Raw genomic sequence first — 19,445 nt, forward strand, 5'->3', positions numbered from 1 at the left:
CCTGGTCAAGCCTGTCTGTCTGATATTATTATTATTGCCGTTGTTATTCCGATTTGAACAAGACAGCTTGGCCACCAGCCATTCTGCAGCTCTCAGGGGGGTGGATTGCCCGTCACCCTGACCCTCTCTGATCTATAAGTATGAGCCACCGTCAGCAGTTAGGTGGGAAGTGGCCCCACATGTGACTCCTGGGTGGCATTCTTCCAGTGTCCCCCAGGGCGGCAGAGCTGTGGTCAGCTTGGAGCCCTAGGGGGAAGTACCCCATTGGCACCAAGGGTACTTTGTCCCTGACCCTGGTGTGTGATTTCTACAGGGCCCCTCACTCAGAAAGCTCTATCACGACCATCTGGAAATTCTTAATAGTTTTTAAACTAGAAGCCTCATCGTTTCATTTTACTTGGGTCCTAGAGTCTGTCCTGTGGTGAATGGAGGGAGGAGGGAGGAGCGGGGAGGAGTCAGAAGCCTGACCCGCCTTGCCCCTTCCCAGTAGATATTTTTGCCCTGACCTTTCCCGGGCACAGATGGAACAGCCTGCCTCCTCTCGCCCAGTGCCAGCCTCCATTGTAAACGCTCAGAGAGTTAAAAGAACAAGCTGTGAATCTATTAAGTGCCCTGGGCGTCTGCGAAAGCTACGTCTCTGCTCCCTGCCCCCCATCAAGGCCTCCTTGGCATCACTCAGTGCTCCAGCTGCTAGAAGGATGCAGTGCTTGGGCTGGGCACCCAGCCCGGGGTGTTTGACCCAGGAGCGCCTGGCCTCCCCAGCCCGAGGCCCCGAGCTGCCCCCCACCCCCACCCCAGCTGAGGGAGGAAGGCCTGAACCGCTGGGCCCGGCATTCCCTGCCTCTCCATCCCTCCCCTGCCATCTGATTGTGGACTCCGCTCACGGCTCCCACGCCGCTGTTTTAATTAAACTCCGAGGAATAGGGCACAATGTGGTACGCGATGAACATTTTTGTTTAATTAGGAGCTTGCAGCAACGTCAGGCAGCCACGGCCTTCCCCAGTACCCATGTGCCTGCTCGGACACATGCTCCTGGGGACCCCAGCAGAGCTGCATACACATGGGAAATGCTAACGTGGACATGCATGTGTGTGGTGCATACATGGGTGAACATGCATGCACACATACGGAAATAGCACAGAGGGTTGCAGGAGGACCCAGCCTCCAGCATGCACAGGCCAGCCCTGAGCACCAAGAATTGTTTTGGCATTAACCTCTGTTGATGTCATCGGTACAAATGAGAACCACTTTTTTGGTTGTTTAGGCCTCAGGGCCTGACCACCTCACACAGGGTTCTGCTGCCCTCTCAGATCCTGATAGGTCCAGGCCTGGCTTGGAGGTTCTGCAGCTGCCATCCCAGCCTCCTCCAGGCTCAGCCAGGCCTGGCTGCCAATTTCAGCCTTGCTGTGTCCTGGCTGTATGACCTAGGTCAGGCGTGCATCTGCCTGAGCCTCAGTTTACCCCTCTGACACAGGCTCCCTCTCTGAGGAGGGCACAGGAAGGTATCTGCACAGAGTCTGGTACATAGTCAGCATTCAGGACTTGAGACTGGGGCCACCTGCCCTCCATGCAGCAACCCTGCATGGGCTACAGCCACAGCCCTGTTTCACTGGGGAAATGGGGTGATGTGGCTCCCCTCCAGGGCAACTGCTCCCCAAGCGCTACCCTGGGGGGGTGACCATATGATAACTGGGCCTTTGCCCTGTTTTTCCTGTCTCTGCCCTCAGAGGACCAGCTGCCTCCTGGTTTCCCCAACATCGACATGGGCCCCCAGCTGAAGGTGGTGGAGCGGACACGGACGGCTACGATGCTGTGTGCTGCTAGCGGCAACCCTGACCCCGAGATCACCTGGTTCAAGGATTTCCTGCCCGTGGACCCTAGTGCCAGCAATGGGCGCATCAAGCAGTTGAGATCAGGTGAGTGCAGGTGGCCCGAAGGATCTGGGAGCCACAGAGGGGAGCAGGGGGAAGATGGCATCTCCAGGACCCAAACCCTATGGACTGATCAGCAGCCATGAAGGGCATTGATGAGGAGAGTGTCTTCAGAGCTGAACCAGTGGGGATATAATGCGCGTAGGCTGGCAGGGGTGATGCAGAGCTGTGGTGGACGGTAGGAAGAGAGTTCTGTAATGCCTGAGTGGCATGTAATGGGTCCAGTTATGCACAGTCATGGGGAACTATGGAGGCCCCAGGGGCACAGAGGCTGGTGCCTGTCTGCAGTGCCCCAGTAGTGGGGACACAAAGGGGGACAGACAGGCAGAGATGATGGGAGCAGTGGCAGGTGGTAAGTGGAAGGCCATCTTCAGTGCCTAATCACTGGGTATATAATGAGGCAGAGTGTCAAGGTCATGGGGAGCCATGGAAGTGGTCATAAGGAGAGTATCTTCTATGCTAAAGTAGTTTACATCTCCAGAGGAGATAGTGAGCCATTGACAGGTAAGGTATGGGGAGCCATTGAGAGCTGCAGGGATAGACTGTCTCCAAGACTGAAGCAGTAAGGAAGTTCTGGGGCCCAGACAGGCAGAGGCTGGTGGTGGAGGTTTGTCTGTTATGGGGCCCAGACAGGCAATCTAGTCTGTCTGTCTAGGCCCTGGCTGGGCCTTGGGGGAGGAGAGCACAGTGCCTCAGTCACCTCAGGGATGGGCGATTCCGCAGCTGTATCTCGACATAGCACCCACGTGCCCATCTGTGAGTCCATGTGTCTGGGGGGCTATGTGTGTGATGTGTCCGTTTTCCCTGCTTCACGATATGTCCATGTGTGTTTGTCTGGGCTCCCTGTGCTGGTCTGATCTGTAGGTCATGCAGGCCATGCTGTCAGCACATGCCTCCCAGGGCAGAGCTTGTCTGTGTGCATCTCAGCCACATGTGTACCCATGTTACAGTCCCTTCTGTGCACCTGTACCCAGGACAGTCCCCCCACGCACACACATCTCAGGCTGCAGCCCCTAGTCCCTGTGTGTGCAGACACATGTGGTAGGGGCGTGCCCGCCTGCATGTATCAGTCCATTGTGAGTACACATGTTGGGGCACACTTCTGTTTGCTTCGAGGACTCTGCCTTGGAGCCACCCATGTCTAAAGGCCTCCCATCGTCCTCAGTGCCCTTTGCTCACTGCCCAGCCACATCTTCCAAGGAGGCTGTCTACCTATCTGGTGCTTTCTGTTCCCCTCCCCAGGGAAGGACTATGCCCTGAAAAGGGGCAGACAATAAGCCCAGAATTTATACACTAGGGGGAGAGAGAACCTGACCCCTCCTGACCTGTCTGGGGATATTTGCAGCTTTGGGGTTCAGCTGGGGGATGATGGCAACCTTGGGAATCCAGTTGTTTCCCTGTTGGCGTCCACCATCGTCTCCCCAATACAGTGAGAGGATGAAGAGCATGGACCTCAGGGGCTGATGGCCTGGGTCAGATGTCAACTGTGCCTTAGAGCAGGTACTCTCTGGGTCTCAGCGTCCTTTTAAACTATGCCCACTCCCTGGAGTTATTGTGAGGGGCCCAGGATGGAACCCCTGGCATGTAATAGGTGCTCAGTGAACAGAGCTGCTTTATTAATCATAATAAATCTGATTATTCTGACTTTCCCTCCACACCACGCCCTCACGAGTATACGGGCTTCTACATAACCACCCATTAATGATCCTGTTCTCTTTTTCTTGTCCCTCTGTTGTAAACGTTCAGAAACCTTTGGTAAGTCTCATTTCTTCACCACGTCAACAACTAACGTTCCCCTTTGTCCCTCTATTCCTTCCCCCCAGACTAACAGTCACTGTGACAGTAACTGTGACCCACTCCACGTGGTATGTTTACTAACTTAGCCCTCTCCACTGGCACCCTCCCTCTCCCCGGCCACCCAGCCCCCCCAGTCAGGCACCAGGGAGCTGCAGAGAGAGGAGCCCAAAAGGAAAAGAAGGAAAAAAGGCAAGGCCACATGGGGCCATTCCAACACCAGAATGGGGGCTGAGAGGAAATCAGGAGCATCCGGAACTCATATAACAGTCCTCCACCTGCCCCATTCTGGGCTGTGATTCTGCTGAAAAGGATGAAGTTACCAAAGTTTGAGGGCTGGGGCTGGAGTGAGAGGGGAGTTTTCTAGCTGGTACTGGGCACTACTCATCCTGTTTTCCCAGCATCTAGCCTGAACTCCCTGAAACCAACTGCTAGGCCAGTTCTTACTAAAGTGAGAATGACTGATTGGCCCATGATTTTTCCTTCTTCTGTTCCTTGGGGTACATCCTTTTTCTCTCAGTATAGTGGCCATGGGCTATTTGGGTGTCTTGGGAAGACATCCTGTTCTCTAGCTTCTACCATCATAATTCATATGTAGTGAAACAGCCCAAAGCAGGGGCCGACCTAGATTCCCAACTGCCATGGATTGTAGTTCTCCACACTGTAGCCTAAGGCAAATCCCTGTTTCTTCTCTGTAAAGAGGACAGAGTGGCCTTGCTGGGCTGAAGGTTTTGTAAAAGATAATGTGGGGGTCCCCAAAAGTTCAGGGTAGAGTCCCACCCCTGCCATTGATCCATGGTGTGACAATTCCCTGGCCCCTGTAGGCCTCAGTCTGCCCATCTGTAAAATGGGTCTCGGCCATGCAAAGGAGCTGGTTTTTTCACCTTGAACAGCTTCTCAGCCCTGGCATTGGGGTCCCCTTGTCCTTAGCAGGGTTATGAGCTGTCACCAGGATAGAGGGGAGATATTCTCCAGGAAGATGAGCTGAGGGTGACACTCCAATCAAGGACCTCTTTTCCTGTGCCCTGAGTTGTCCCTGCCCCCAGTACCCAGGTAGACACACAGATAACCCTTTTTTCTTCTTTTCCTTTTGGAAGCAAAGGAGATGGCAGGGCCCTCCCCTGCCCTTGGTTCCCTTTCACTGCCCTCCCCTGTCTTCCCTATTTGGCCTGTCTGTAACTCCTTCCCCTTGCTTTATTAATGCCAGACCCCGGGGCACTAACCCCTCTCCCACTGTCTCTAACAAGATTCCCGAGATCCCCATTGCTCCCTATCCCTCCCAAGAAGGAAAGAAGGAAGGGAGGTCATGGTCCTCCTTCCCTCAGCCCAGAAGGAAGGCAGCCAGCAGGGCCAGGCCAGGCCATAGACCTCTCTAGGGCACAGTAATGCCCCTTTTTCCCCGGGAGATTCCTGCCTGGCCTAAGGCAAGCCTTGGTGATTGACAAACCCTCAAACTTACCCTGCTCCTAGGAGCCTTGCCTCCTCTCCCTCAGAAAGGTCTGCAGGGTCCTTAGACCTAGGCTGGCTCAGCCCTATGGGGCAGAATGGACAGGCCCGGCTCATGGCCTCGCCTGACCTCTCTGGGGCTCCTGGCCCCCCAGGACTGCCTTCTGTCGTTCACCTGACTGTCTCTGCTTCCCTTACAGAAAGCACTCCGATCCGAGGTAAGAGGCTCTTTACTCTCCCACCCACCTACTCATACTCTCTTGCTGCCCACCCAGCCCCCCAGGCTGTAGGTGGGGCTGCCTCAGGCCACCCTCCACTGTTTCCTCCTCACGACCCTGCCCAGTGTTCGTGCATTTTCTCTGTGTCTATGTTGCTGTCTGTGCCGTGGGGCCTGAGTCTGGCCATGGTGACTCCTCAGGCTACTGGGCTGCAGGAAGGGGGCTGTCTCCTGCTCAGGAAGGGGAAACGCCTCCCATACCACCCAGAGTGCTAGAAGCCAGGTTTGTGACCATTGCTCTGTATACAGCCCTTGTCCATCTCCAGCCTGTTTTCCCATTGGTAAAGTGAGTGTACGGAAGGTGTCTTCAGCTCTGAAGCTTTGATCTGGTGGGGGTTCCAGCCCGAAGGATCAGGGAGACAGGCAGTCTCAAAGGCCAGGTCTGACTTTAGCCCCTGGGTACTGCCCCAGAGAATAGACTAGAATAAGCCTCAATAGGAGCCCTAGGAAAGAGTCAGTGTCTAATTCTGGTGTTACCACGAAATGCTGTGTGACCTAGGGTAGCCTCTCTGCCCTCTCTGGGCCTCTAGAGTAATACCTGCCTTCCTGCTTCCCCAGACCCCTGAAGTCAGGGAAAAGTAGGAATGTTATATGGGGGCAGACCCTCATCCACTTCCCAAGTGCAGTGTCCCATGTTGTTCCCATGGGACAACCACAAACAAAGCTAGGAGGAGGGGTCCACTTGGGAGCTTGGTGCCAAGGACTCTGATCTAAGCCTGTGATTCTGACACACTTGGCGATATTCACTCATCTTTATTTACGGGTCAATAAGCACTTGTGTCCAGGTCTGTGATTCAGACATAAAGATAGATGTTCCCTCATCCCTATTTACTTGTGAAAATGAGGGTTTGCCCTAGGTTTTTATTTCAGGTGTCCTTGGGGAAATCCTGGGCTCATTTTTATTTACTCATGGGCACTGTAGTGCTTGATCGAGACCTGTGTTTCAAATACTTTTCAGAAGTTTCATTTATTCTTCAGTGTTCATGGGAAGTGAAGTCTGCTTTGGGCCTATGATTTCTGACATGCTGGGGGGAAACCGGCCGTTTTCATTTACTTCACGGGTACCAGGATCTGTGATTTGGGCATGTGATTTTAAATATGCTTGAGAAAATTGGCCTCTTCTTTAAATTTTTATTCACTCACGACCAAGAAATTCTTTGATTCAGGCTTGCGATTTCAAACATACTTGATGTCTGTCAGTCTCTGTGTCCTTTTCTTGAACTACCATCAGGAGTAACCCAGTCCTGAAATTTTGTTCAAACACCTGTGAAGAATCACAACCCTGTCTCTGTTGACTTACAGGCACTTCGGCTTTGGGGCCCATGATTCCAAACACATGTGAGGAGCCCAGACCCATGTTCGTTTACACATGGGCACTGGGTAAAACCAGCAAAGCACCCAGCAGCTCCTTGAACTCACACATCACTTGGGGTGGCCCATTAGGGTCCCAGGGTCTCTGGAATGACTGCTGTGGGTTGTGAGTGCTCATCCTGTCTTTTCCCTTTGCCTGCACAGCACGCTCGGTGCTTTTGCAAACACGCCTTCATGGCATACCTCCCCCCAAGCTCATAGTTTGCGTTGGCCGTCATTTATAAAGACCCAGCCCTGTGACGAGCTGCTTTTACAGTGACAGTGGAAGATTTCTGGGGCATGTGGTGTGTTCAGGGTAGTATAGGGCTGGACTCGGGTGGGGAGAGATGAGCCAGGGAGATGCTGGCCCAGCTGGGGCTTCTAGGTTAACTCAGCTCTTTCATCTGCCTCTCCGGCCCAGCCAGAACAAGAAATGGGCCATGGGACTCTCAGAGAGCCCTCCCAGCTCATCCCGGAGCCTCCCCTGACGGGCCAACTTTCTCCCCTCTTCCCACAGGGGCTCTGCAGATTGAGAGCAGCGAGGAGACCGACCAGGGCAAATATGAGTGTGTGGCCACCAACAGCGCTGGAGTGCGCTACTCCTCACCTGCCAACCTCTACGTTCGAGGTAGGGAACGCCGTATCCAGGTCGAAGGCAGGGACCTGCCCCATCCTGTCCCCCTCCCTCCCTGGGCTCTCAGCCTCCGGGCTCCCCTGTTCCCTGCAGACCTGAGCAGGAGGGCCACCCTGCCTGGTGGAGGCAGACCCTTGGGCCAGGCGGCATCCCTCTCCAGATCTCTTTTCTTGCCTATAAAATGGGGGCAGCTTAACTCCCCACCCCTGTGCCTTGTGATGGACGCCCAAGTGGGGTACTGGACTTGGGGGGCAGCAGGAGGGAACAGGGCCAGGGGAGGGCCAGGGGAGGGTGGTTCAGTCTTGAGCCTACAGGGCCGGGGGAGTCTGCAGGCCTCTGCCCCACCCCCCTGCCCGCCCGAGTCAGCTTCTTCTGTGGTGTGTCGTGCGTGCCTCCCCTTGTCATGTGCTCGCTTTGCTTTTCCAAAATCTGTGGCCTCGTAGCTCGCCTCACCGCCCCCACTCCAGCGCCCTCCATCTAAGAGTTGGGGAGGGGTCTTTGAGGGTGCCCCCTACTGCTGGCCCTGCACCCTCAGCTCTCCCAGAGCCCATTGCTCTCTCCCGTAATCACCCTCAGAAAGGACTCCTATAGGTTCCGAGCAAGCCCAGAACCCCAGGACCTGGTGTACTGTCGGGCCAGCCAAGCTTCTCCTGCCCAGAGGCATGGGGTTCTTGCCCCAGCACCCCTGTCCCACCTAAGGATGCCTGGGGAAGCACTACACACATTTCCTTTTGGGTCCCTAGTGTCCTCTCAAAGGCCCTGGGGGCTTCCCCTGCCCCGAGATGCGTCTGTCGACCCCCTTGTCCCTGTGTTGGTTCTCTTCAGTCCTTTTAAAAATTGTAATCTGCCTCCTCCTCCACTGCTTTTGGTCCTCCATCTCCTGCCTCCCGATGGATGTCTCTGATCAGATTCCTGGTAGAAACGGCTTCTGCCTGCCAAGAAATGGGCCCATTCCAACCCCAGGGCTGTCCCAATGGGCTCTATACACTTGACTCCATCATGCCCCTTCTCCAGGCCTCAGTTTCCCCCATTTGACACACCAAGCCCCTGCCGTTCTTCAGCTGGGAGGCCAGGCAGCTCCTCCCTCACCCACAGCCCACCAAGCACAGCCCCACTGGCCCTGAAGCAGCTGCTTGGTTCTGCACCTGGGTTTTGCATCTGGTCTCTGAGGAGGAGGCTGCGTGGAGGGGAGGGGACGGGGACGCGGGTGGGCATATGGGCAGGGGCACACGTTTGATCTGCTGCCGTGGCCCCTTTGGTGAGTTATAGCGCGTCCATGACTCCAACTGACTGGTCTTTGTCTAATCTGCGTATTTTTCTTCAAATACTTGGGATGGGGTTGTATAAATCTGGCAGAGCTCAAGGAGAGTGTGGACAGCAGGGTGGGGGGCGGGGCCTCTAAGAAGGGTATGATGAGGGAGGGAGGCCTCTGAGTCCTCAGTTCCCCAGAGGTGGGGTCCCCAGCATGTTCCTCCTTCCTTTAGGGGGGATCCAGCCTCCCAATCTTTGCCTGGGTCTCAGTTGCTCCAAAATTGAATTAAAAAAAAAAAGAATCGTGGAAGACAAATGTAGATCTTGTTTGTCAAGGAAGGAGTGGAGGAAAGGAAAAAGGTCATTGCTGTTCTCTTTTATTTTTTAATTTTAATTTTCCTTTTTTGGTTTAAAGAAAAATAAAGCAACAAACTATTGCAGCTTTTAGCCTTGGGAAGTCCTCTTTTTACTCTCTGTATCTCCCCTATTTTTTCTCTTCTCCCCATGTCATTGTGTTCTGCATCAAACCCCCTTTACATCCCTCAGAGCTTCGAGAAGGTTGGTGTGTTTTTTTCTTTTTTACTTTCTTTACCCACATTTTTACATTCTGAAAGTGACACGCACACACACGAAATACACACAGACACACACATGAACATGCAGACACCCACATGGAAAATGATTTAAAAATGAACTAAAAAAAATAAAAACAACGAAATACGAATAATCGCAAAGCAAACAAAACAAAACAAAAAACCGCCAAGCGAGAGCAAAAACCCAGAAAGACACGAAAATCTCAGCCGTGCCCAGCCCGGCCTAGGGCAGGCCGCACACATGCGATGCTTGCATTGTGGTCGCCTCTATGCATCCTGTTGGTAATGTTGTTGCTAAGTTTTTTGCACTCCTCGTCGTCATGGTAACTTGGGCCTGATGCATGCTGGGAGAATGTAAAAATTTCTCTGCATGCCACTCTTTGTCGGTTGGTGAATTCCCAACGCCTTCTGTTGGAGTGTTTCTCGTCTTCTGTTACGTTTTTCTCTTTTGGTTTTTCGTCATTTTTCTTTCTTCTTTTATTTAATTATGAGATTTTTTTGTTTTGTTTGGGGGGGAGGAACCAATCAGTTTGTTATTTTTCCCCTTCCCAGTCCCTTCACCCATCCCCCTTCTCCTCCGAAGCGTTTTATCTTTGGTTCTGTCTTGTGTTTCCGTGCTATTTGGTTTTAGTTTTTTGGGCTGAGCTGTTCTGTGGTTGTTCTCCAAACGCATTGTGATTTAAAAGCCAGTGTTCCTGTCCCAACCACCACTCGGGAAGGTGGAAGTCCCACAGCTGGGATGCTGGGGCAGAAAGTGACCACCGGGTGCAAGAGAAGGGGCATAGACAGATGATGGGAGGTGGTCATAACCTGGGAGGAGGGGCATGGGAAGAGCATCCCAATTTGCCTGACCTCACTGTCTAGCCCCCTTTTACCCAGATCAGGTGCCTCAACCCTGCCAGGCAGCCATGTTGGAAGGGGACTTAAGCAGGCACGTTCCCATTCTTTTGCCTCAGCATGAGGCCACCTCCCACCCTCCCAAACCCAAAAAACAGGCATTTGAACCACAGCTGAATGGGCAGTCAGCACTTTGAGTTCTTGTTCTATATAGTGCCAAGTCCAGATGTGGGAAGTGGCCACCATAAACTGGACCATCCTTCCAAAATGATGTGTGCTTGACACATAGCAGAGTTCAGAATGGCAGCTGGTGTGATGACTTTGTGGGTCCTGGCTGAACACAAATATGGAATCACCCATCAGAACCTAGCATGACAGGCTTTTGAAAAAATATTTAGCCAGTTATCTTGGTCTTTAGTGGGATGCCTTCGACTTCCAGGCAATGTTGGATGATTCCCCCACCCCGTCACAGGTTCTGGGTCTAGTCACAGGTGTCTTTTGTCCAGCAATACGGCACGGTCACTTTCTGAGTACCTGAGCATCAGAACTGTGGAATTCTGGAGAAAACCCAAGGGAACTTTGGACACAGCCTCTCTGCCCCTCTCTGCCTCCCCAATTCTCTCTGCCTTTCTCTCTCTTTCAGCTCTGTTTCTCTGTTTCTCTCTCACTCTTGCAAACCTTCAGAGATAGATGCATGCTCCCATCATTTGCTCCCTCCCTTGTATAAAGGCAAGCCCTTGAGAGTCCCACTCCAACCCCCAAACCAGTCTCCAGTAAAATCCATTTAGATTTCTAATTCCTAGCCCCCATCCACTACCCAGCACAGATGATAATTGAGGGTAGAGGCAAGCCTCTTCAGGGTCACCTTTTCCCCCTCTTGTCCCTTGCCTGCCATCACTGAATTACCACTTATTAGGTCTAGGGCCAAGTGGGCAAGAGGAGTTTAGATGCAAAAAGAGGGGATGTATCTCCCTTGTCTCCTTTTTACTCCAGTGTGAGAGCTATCAGACTGACCCTCAAGGAAGTCCCAAAAGATGAAAGAGAGAGGTCTCCCAGCCTCTCTACCAAAGAGGTCCCAGTCATTTGGAGCTGAGGGACGATGAGGGTCTCTGAAGACCACTTGGACTTTGGGGGCAGTGTTGCCTAGTGGTGAGAGCACAGACTCTGGTCCAGCAGACCAGGGTTCAAATCTTGCCTCTGCTTCTTGGCTGTATGGCTTTGGGCTAGTCACCATTTCCTCATCTAAACAATAAGCATCATTAAAATACCTAGCTCACAGGGTAGTTGGGAAGATTCCGTCAAGCTAAAGAGATATTGGGATTGTTGCGGAACAGGGAAGTAAAGAGTCCGAGCAAATGGTCTGGACTAGTCACTTCCCTTGTTGGGAGACCTCAGTTTCTCTGTGATGTACTTCACAGATCCACTGTGAGTAATGTGGCTATGGGAAACTGCTCTGAAAAGAAGAGCAGAAGCTAATTCATTTGCTTAGATCTCGTTCTTTGCTAGTGCTTTTCTGAGGCCATCTCATGATCTCATTTTCTCCTGGCTTCAAACCCATTCCCGCGAGACCAGTGGCCTTCCCATAGCCAGTCTCTCGTCTGATGCCCTGTCACCCCCACAGCATCATAAGGGGGCAAAAAAAGGCCCTGCTTGGGTGCTAGGCTGCCCTTGCAGATAAGTACCAACCGACCAGCAGAGAACACCTGGCACATTCTGCCCTCAAAGCTACAAGCATTTACATTGTTGCCGGAGCAGCCAGTCCTCAGAGTTAATTGCAAGGGATTTCCACCCTAAATCTAACTCTTTTTGAATTTACAGTCTCCAGGGTTGTTTAGGAGCGGAATATTCAGACTTGCCCTTCTCTTCCTGAACTTTCTTTCAGATCCAAAGGGCCAAAGTCAAAACCAAGCCCATTTTTTAATGTAGCTTGCAGCTCTAGTCCCTGAACTCCCCTGGGGTAGATGCAGCTGAGGCTTTTGACAAGGTAGGAAGATGATCAGATTATATGCTCCCTAGCTGTTAATGTTCTATTTTGTCTCTTTAAAATTGTAAGCCTTTAAGGCATGAATTAGTGGCCAAAGATGGTGTCTTTACCACGTGGTCTAGCAACATGGCGTTATTGGACCACAGTGCACCGGCCCCAGTTAAATGGTGTGCCGCCCGCCTGTGCTGTAGCAACATGCCAGGAGAGCTCGGAGCAAGCTGCAGACAGGGAAGAGTGTCCCACCTTCAAAGCACTTAAGATATCATCAGGGTTTTGAGGAGGCCCTGTGGGGCTGGGGTCATTGAATGCCTGGTCTCGAAGGCTAACCTGAGAAAGTGAGACTCGATGCCTATCACCAGTGGGGGATCTAGGTGGCCCCAATTTCCAGGTGTTCTTCAGAACCTTTTATTTGAGATCCGTCTCCCAGTTTTTTCAGATCAATCCATATCATGGAATTTTATGGGACAAATTGTTTTTAAAATTAAATTTCTGGTACTCGAGCCATGCAATGAGTGGATAGGACCTCTAAGTACTCCCCTTACCTCCTGCCCCCTCCCCCAACAGGAGTAGATGAAGATACTGGGCTTGGAACCCCTCTCACCTCCTATGTCTCCAGAAAGATTTCCACTGGGGTATGCTGGCCAGCTCCCAGGTCTGCTGATTATTCCTGGCCATGCCGCCCTCAAGGCCCCTGACTTGACCCTGGGGGTGGGCAATGGCACATCAGGACCTAGCCCTTCTCCTCATCCCACCCTTATCCCCAGGGGAGAGGGGGCTCCAGGGTGGGGAGGCAGGCTTTCTCCATTCGGGCATGGCGGGCGGTGGGGAGGGAGGCGTTCTGCAGGAACACTGAGCTCTAGACACCTCTGGCCTGCTGCCTGCCTCACTCTTTGCATTGCTGTTTCCTGTTTTTGGTGGGGGTGAGGGGAACGTTAGATTACACCTTGTCATTGGAAAGCCCTGCGTCTGCGGCCGCAGTGAAGGGGGCAAGGAGTCAGTCAATTGGCAAGATGTCATCCCATTTTCTGCTAGAACCAAAAAAAAAGTGGGGAGAGAGAGGGTATCAAAAAAAACCCCAATAAAAAATTCAACAGTGCAGCAAAATGCCAGCTTGCCCAGGCTTCTGGTCAGCCCGTGGGCCAAGGGTCCAGCCAGGTCCCTCCAGGACTCGCATGCTATCCTGATGGCGGAGGGAGCTGGTGGTGGGGGAGAAGATGCACACGGCAGGCTGGTGGGGGGGAGGTCTACCCTCCCTGGGCTACAGGCTGAGGTTCAATGGAGGGGCTGAGACGGGATTTGAAATTAGACCTCGGACCCCCCTCCCTTCCTCTGACAGGTGTAATCTAAGCTTAAACCTGTGGAGGCTGCAGAACTTCTTGGCATCTCTCCCCTGCCCTCCCCACCTTCATTCTCATTTTGGAGTTTGGAGGAGCATCCAGTAGCTTCTCTCACCCCAAAATGCCTAGCAGAGCCCCACCCCCACCCCTTGGGGCTGCGGCTTGCCGAATCATCGAGATGTCTGACACTGTTCCCTACCTAGTGCTTCAACCAGATCACCTCACTTTTGAGTTTCCCCTCACCCCTCTCCTCCCCTTCTTCCCTGAACCCCACTTTTGGTTTTTGAGTTTCTGCCTCTTCCTGCTTGGGGGAGGGGTCGTCTCCCGGTTGCTTTGATGGTTTTTGAGTTGTTTTTCCATGTGAATCGGGGTTTGAAGCAACCCACCCCCATCCCAAACCCACCACCCCCACCGCCCACCTTCCTGACCCCCTCACCCACGCGGGTTCTCCCGCTGGGACCCCCGGCTACTCGGTGACGAGAAGAGCTGGAAACAAACGAGAGCCAGCTGGAGCGTGCTGAGGACCAAGGCTGGTGTGGTCCCCTTATAACCTGCCTGGACCCTCCATTCAGGTCGGTAATTGGGGGCGGGGGTCCCACGGGGCCGCTCTGTCCCGTGGGCTCCGGCCCACCTTACTTTCTAACCTGCACCTCAAACTTGCCGCCGGGTGGAAAGATGATGTGGGTGGGTGTCAGCACTGAAGTGGGCAGAACACAGCGTCAGCCGCCCGTCCTTGCCAGCTGGGAGGATGCCTGGAAGCCTTAGGAGACCCCCAGAGGGGTTCTGAGTCACCTAGTGCCCATGGCACAGCCCTCCCCAAACTCGTGGCAAACCAGCCTCTCCCACAGCACACCCTTGGAAGTGAAGAGGGCGGGTGAGAAAGCAAGTGGGCAACGTGTCTTAAGTGTCAGCTTTTACAGCTATTGGCAGATCCATTCAACCGATGGCTGCTGGCCATGTTGGGGATTATAAGCACTAAAATTACTGTTGTTGATAAATGCCCTCCCACATTTAACTGACTTACAGTTAACAACCTTGCACAGCAAGTCTTTTACATATTCAAGATGTATGCCTTGTTTCTACTTCGGAAAAAAGGTATCTTCCGAATTATGATACTTCCTAAGGGAAGATATTTTAAGATCAGATGTGAACAGGGTCTTTTGGGGAGAAGTTAAGCCTTACAGAGGGATAAATTGGGCTTACATTTAATCTTTAAATTCTAAAGCTAACTCTTATACCCTTTGATGTTCCAACAATCCCTTTCAGTATAAGCCTTTTACTGAAGGCTTCTGGGCATTTATGATGATGGCTGCTGGTTATGATCCAGCTGGTGGTCACTGTGTGTTATTCAGGGGAGAGCTGTACATAGGTGATGGGTATGTTTGCCCTCTTTGGTATCCTCAGTAGGTAAGAACACACAAGTTTGAAAGAGCCAAATGCTAAAAAGGGACACCTGGCTGTAATTCTTGTTACTTACAGTGACAGAAGAGAAGGCTCACTCTGTCTGAGGCAGGGGCCAGGCATACCTGGCTTTGATCTCTGGCCCCACCACTTCCTCTGTGTCTTCCAGCTAACCCTGTCATCTCTCCAAGCCTCCACTCCCTCATCCACAAAACGGGCATAAGAACATTTGCCTCTCAAAGTTGGGGCGGGGGAAGCAAGATGGGGATTCAACAGAAATTCTTACTATTTCCTTTAAAAAATTTTTAAAATTCTACTCCATCCCCAAACTGTCTTAAGGTAGAGAATCTAGTCGGTCTTCCCAGTACTCTGGAAGTCCAGAAGGAAATGTCACCAGTCCTATGGCAGGCTGAGCTCTGTCCTAGGCACTGCCCTGGGAAGCTTAATAGCCTCAGCATGTCACCGATTGCCTCCATGTTACAGATGAGGAAACTGAGGCTCCAAAAGGATGAGGGATCTTCCCAAGGCCTTGTTTCCACAGGATTCATTCAGCCACATCAGTGGCCCTACCTCTGCCCAGAGAGGTTTTCTGAGGCCTGGAGTAGTTAGCTGGCCTTATTGTACAGTTAGTGTCCGGTCTTCTGTGTGTTCAGCTCTAAATGACAGGCAGGGTGTCACTGAGAAGTGGGTCTGGAGGGGCCTTACAGAGGCGCTCCAGTGGGGCTGGGTTGGTTTGCCCCGAAGGTGGTTCTTCTGCAAGGATGTCACCTCTCTGACTGCTGAGGCTCTTGGGTGCTGGGTAGGGGGGCCAGACCCTGTGTTCTGCCAGGGGTGGGGGGCACCTCCCCGGGGAAGCCACAGCCCTCCTCCTTTCAGACCCCGATTTTCAGCCCCACACCCATTCCATGTTTTTTTTTTCCTTCTTGCTTTTGGGTGTTTTGTTTCAGAAGAATTTTTTGTTTGGTTGGTGTTTTGGATTTTTCTTTTTTTCCGCTTTGTTTCTTCATTTGTTTCTCCTGGTTTGGACGTCGGTGCCGTTTTCTGTCCTTGATTAATTAGCTCCCCACGCTCATCCCCCATCATGTTCCGTTTCCATGACAACGCAGCGTTGGGCATCCCACCCGTATGCCTTGCTGTGGATGCTGGCGGCGGTGGCTGGCCTGGGCCATGTCCGCTGGCTGGCCAGACCCCATTCTCTTCCCCCAACTCCCCCCACCCTTCACCCAGCCCTGCCAGAAAGCCGCCCCCATCTCAGAGCCCCACCCATCAACTCCAGTCTGTCAGCATGGCCCCTCTGTCTCCCCTCCCTGCCCTGCCCCCACTCCTCCCCTCAGGGGACACCTTCCACTTCCTCCGTCCTGTCTCCCTGTGACTCTGGACTTTTCGTGGGGCTTCCTTTTCCGAAGGGCTGCTAGCATCTTGGCCCTCCTCCCAACCCACACAGGGCTCTCCCCTTCTCTTTGCCTCTATTGAGGGATTCGGGGAGCAGAGTTTGGGGTTTCCACTGGGAAGAGAAGGAATCAGCTGCCTCCCTTTATCTCCTGTAGTTCCCGCCTATGTAGAACAGGCCACACCCCCCCTACAAACACCCTCTTAGGAGTGCAACTGTACCCCCGATGCCATGTGAAAATTAGGCAGGTTGCAATGCTGAACAGCATGTTGTGTCCCTGTTTTGCCTCTTTTGAGATTCCACTCTGTCCTCTCTACAGTTAGAGACAAGGCTCGTTGGCCCACCCAAAGCTGGGGACCTACCCAGATGGCTTCTTGAAGCCCCAAGATCTTAGCCAGGGACACACTCTTTCTGGTTGGAAGGATTTACTAGCCTAACCTCAGTCCTTCCCACTGTGGTTTTACCTCCCTTGGGGGCAGCAAGCCTTTTGGAAGTTCAGGTACCCCTAAGTATGAGCCCCTCCCCCCAACCCAGAAACCTGTCCAACTTCTGAAAATGGAGCCCCCGAAATGCGTCCTGCTGCCTTCATGGTCTGCGAGATGGAGACCGAAGGCTGCATCCGCTTTCCCGCTAAGAAATGCACAGAACATGTCCCTGTTTTCTCAGCATTCAAGTTCATTCCCCACATTTATTATTATTATTATTATTGTTGTTGTTGTATTCTGCCAGGGCTGTGATGTGACAATGTGACATGTCACATTGGGTCACATCCGCTAGAATTAATATGCAGCATTGAAGTGGGCCCCCTCCCTCCTCCTCCTTTCTCTGTCTCTGTCCCTCCCTCTCTCTGTCCCTCTCCTTGTGTTCTCTCTTTCTCTGGCCTCATCTGTCTCTTCTCTCTGGTACCCACATCAGTGTGCACTAAGGCCCCTGAGATCCAGGCCTCTTCCATGCATTAGCTCTCTCTGTTCCGTCCTTCTCTCTCTCTCTCTCTCTCTCTCTCTCCCTCTTTCTCTCTCTCTCTCTCTCTCTCTCTCTCTCTCTCTCTCTCTCTCTCTCTCGACCAGTCTCTTTTGCATGCTGTTTGTGACTCTGAGAGCTGCATTTATCAATGGAAACTTGTGAGATCCGACAGAAGCTTTTAGAAGGGTTTCTATACCCAAAAACCACAAAAATTTCATTAGAGTTTCTCATCTTTTCCTGGAGGGCCCCCAGGGAAGTGGGTGGGGCCCGAGTTACCAGGGGGGCAAGGGTGGGGCCAAGATTCCCGGCCCCCTATACCTCCTGGTTCCAGCTCTTCCCTTGACCTCCCCCCTTCATTCTGTCCTTCCCACAGCCCCCCACATGCAGCCAGGATCTTCCCGAAGCTCCCCACTTGGGAGAGCTGGTGGAGGGTCTACTCCCTGAAGCCACATTTGTCATCAAAGATGAGAAACAGCTGATAAATTTTTGTGTTTGTAACTGTGCTGTGACCAGTCCCTCTGGTCTCTGAAACCCTGTTGCTATGAAATAATGCTTCATGTCTCTGATTATATATTGATATATCTCTATTGTTTGTGAAGTACCTTCCTTTGAAGTTTTGGTTTCTTTGTGTTGGAATTTGGTTTTTTAATTTGGCTTCTTTGTTTTCTTTTCATTTGGAATAAAAATAAATTTCAACTGGGGGGAAGGAAACAGCCCTGTTTATATTTAAATTGTTTTCCGCTTTTTTTTTTCCCTTTTTTTTCTTTCTTTCCTTCTTCCTTTTTTCTTTTCTCTTCCTTCCTTCCTTCCTTCTTTTCTTTCTTTCTTCCTCTGCATTCTGTCTGTCCCCCCCAATCCCCAACCCCATGCATCTCCCTCCTGCCCCCAGTCCGCCGCGTGGCTCCTCGATTCTCCATCTTGCCCATGAGCCACGAGATCATGCCAGGTGGCAACGTGAACATCACCTGTGTAGCCGTGGGCTCGCCCATGCCATATGTCAAGTGGATGCAGGGGGCCGAGGACCTAACACCTGAAGATGACATGCCCGTGGGTCGGAACGTGCTGGAACTCACTGATGTCAAGGACTCTGCCAACTACACATGTGTAGCCATGTCCAGCCTGGGCGTCATCGAGGCTGTGGCCCAGATCACGGTGAAATGTAAGCAGGGGGCCCGGGGGAGGCAGGTGGTCCCCTGACCCCAGGTGCAGGTGATGGGGTACAGGTGGAAAAACTCTGAGTTTTGGCTTTGGACATTTGTGGCTTTGAAAGGGACAGTTCTGTGGACATATATTTATTGGTTATGAATTATTCTGGGCCTGGCCTCGTGGAATGAGGCACAGTCTTGCTTTATTGATCTCACAGTCCAAAGTGGGAGACTCCTGCATGGCCATGTAGCTATGATACAGGCTGATTAGGGCCGTGATGGGGGCCACGCAGCACCATTCACAGCCCTATTCACAGCCCTGGAGTAAAGGCCACATCTCCCAGGAAAGTTAGGTCAGGGAAAGACTAAAAGTTGAAAGGGAGTAAGCCAAAGAAGATGAGCACAGTTTTATAAGAGGAAACAGCTTGTCAGAGACTCAAATAGGGAGGGTAAGGTGTGAGGACTGCAGATTCTCCCTGTGTCCCAAGTTTGTGGTAAGATTCAGAGGAAGGTGCCCACAAATATTTTTCTAGCTTTAGAACAAGGGCCAGCAAACTACAGCCCTCAGGCTGAATTGGGCCCTCAATTTGTTTTCATAAGTAAAGTTTTATTGGCACACACCCATTTGTTCACGCCTTGTCTGTGGAAGCTTTCGGCTACAAAGGCAAAGCTAAGTAGTCTCAACAAAGACCTGCAAAGTTCAAAGTATTACTGTCTGGGCTTTTGCAGAAAAAGTGTAATGAGCCCTGCCCTAGGTCAGCTGGTTTATTGATCACTTTACCGGGATTGAACTCTTGGTGAGTGCTTCCTGGGGCCTGTGTGGTGTGAGATCTTAGGACTAGTGGGAGAGAAAGTCAGTTATCCAGGTGCTAGGACTCAGCTGTGAACAAACCTTGGGCCCTGCTGGTAGGAAGAACAGACAGCTGTGAAACTGCAATAACCTTAGGTGGTGACAAGAACTGGACAAGGGAGCCTCTAGCCTAGGTGGTGAGTGAGGCCTTAGGGAACGGTTTTAGAAGGAGCTGGCCACGTGACCATCTGAGCATTCCAGGTACTGGAACAGCACGTGTGAAGTGCGAACAGACAGAAGGGCCTCACGGCTGAGCAGAGTG

At 52.2% G+C, this 19,445-nt stretch overlaps 1 protein-coding gene across 12 annotated transcripts in view; it reads left to right on the plus strand.

The window, feature by feature from the left end:
- The window catches only part of PTPRS (protein tyrosine phosphatase receptor type S), a 99,489-nt gene that overhangs the window by 48,225 nt on the left and 31,819 nt on the right, over positions 1-19,445 (plus strand). For 6 of the 12 annotated variants that reach the window (XM_036239751.1, XM_036239750.1, XM_036239755.1 and 3 more), the window contains exons 5-8: positions 1,728-1,916; positions 7,316-7,426; positions 9,230-9,241; positions 18,078-18,347. In XM_036239751.1, coding sequence (XP_036095644.1) covers positions 1,728-1,916; positions 7,316-7,426; positions 9,230-9,241; positions 18,078-18,347 — 582 coding nt within the window. Of the gene's footprint in view, positions 1-1,727; positions 1,917-3,677; positions 3,687-5,371; positions 5,390-7,315; positions 7,427-9,229; positions 9,242-18,077; positions 18,348-19,445 lie in introns of all 12 variants that reach the window. The other 6 variants (XM_036239758.1, XM_036239752.1, XM_036239754.1 and 3 more) reach the window with 2 other exon arrangements.

This window comes from Molossus molossus, unplaced genomic scaffold, assembly GCF_014108415.1.
Source record: "Molossus molossus isolate mMolMol1 unplaced genomic scaffold, mMolMol1.p scaffold_m16_p_4, whole genome shotgun sequence".
NCBI lineage: Eukaryota > Metazoa > Chordata > Mammalia > Chiroptera > Molossidae > Molossus > Molossus molossus.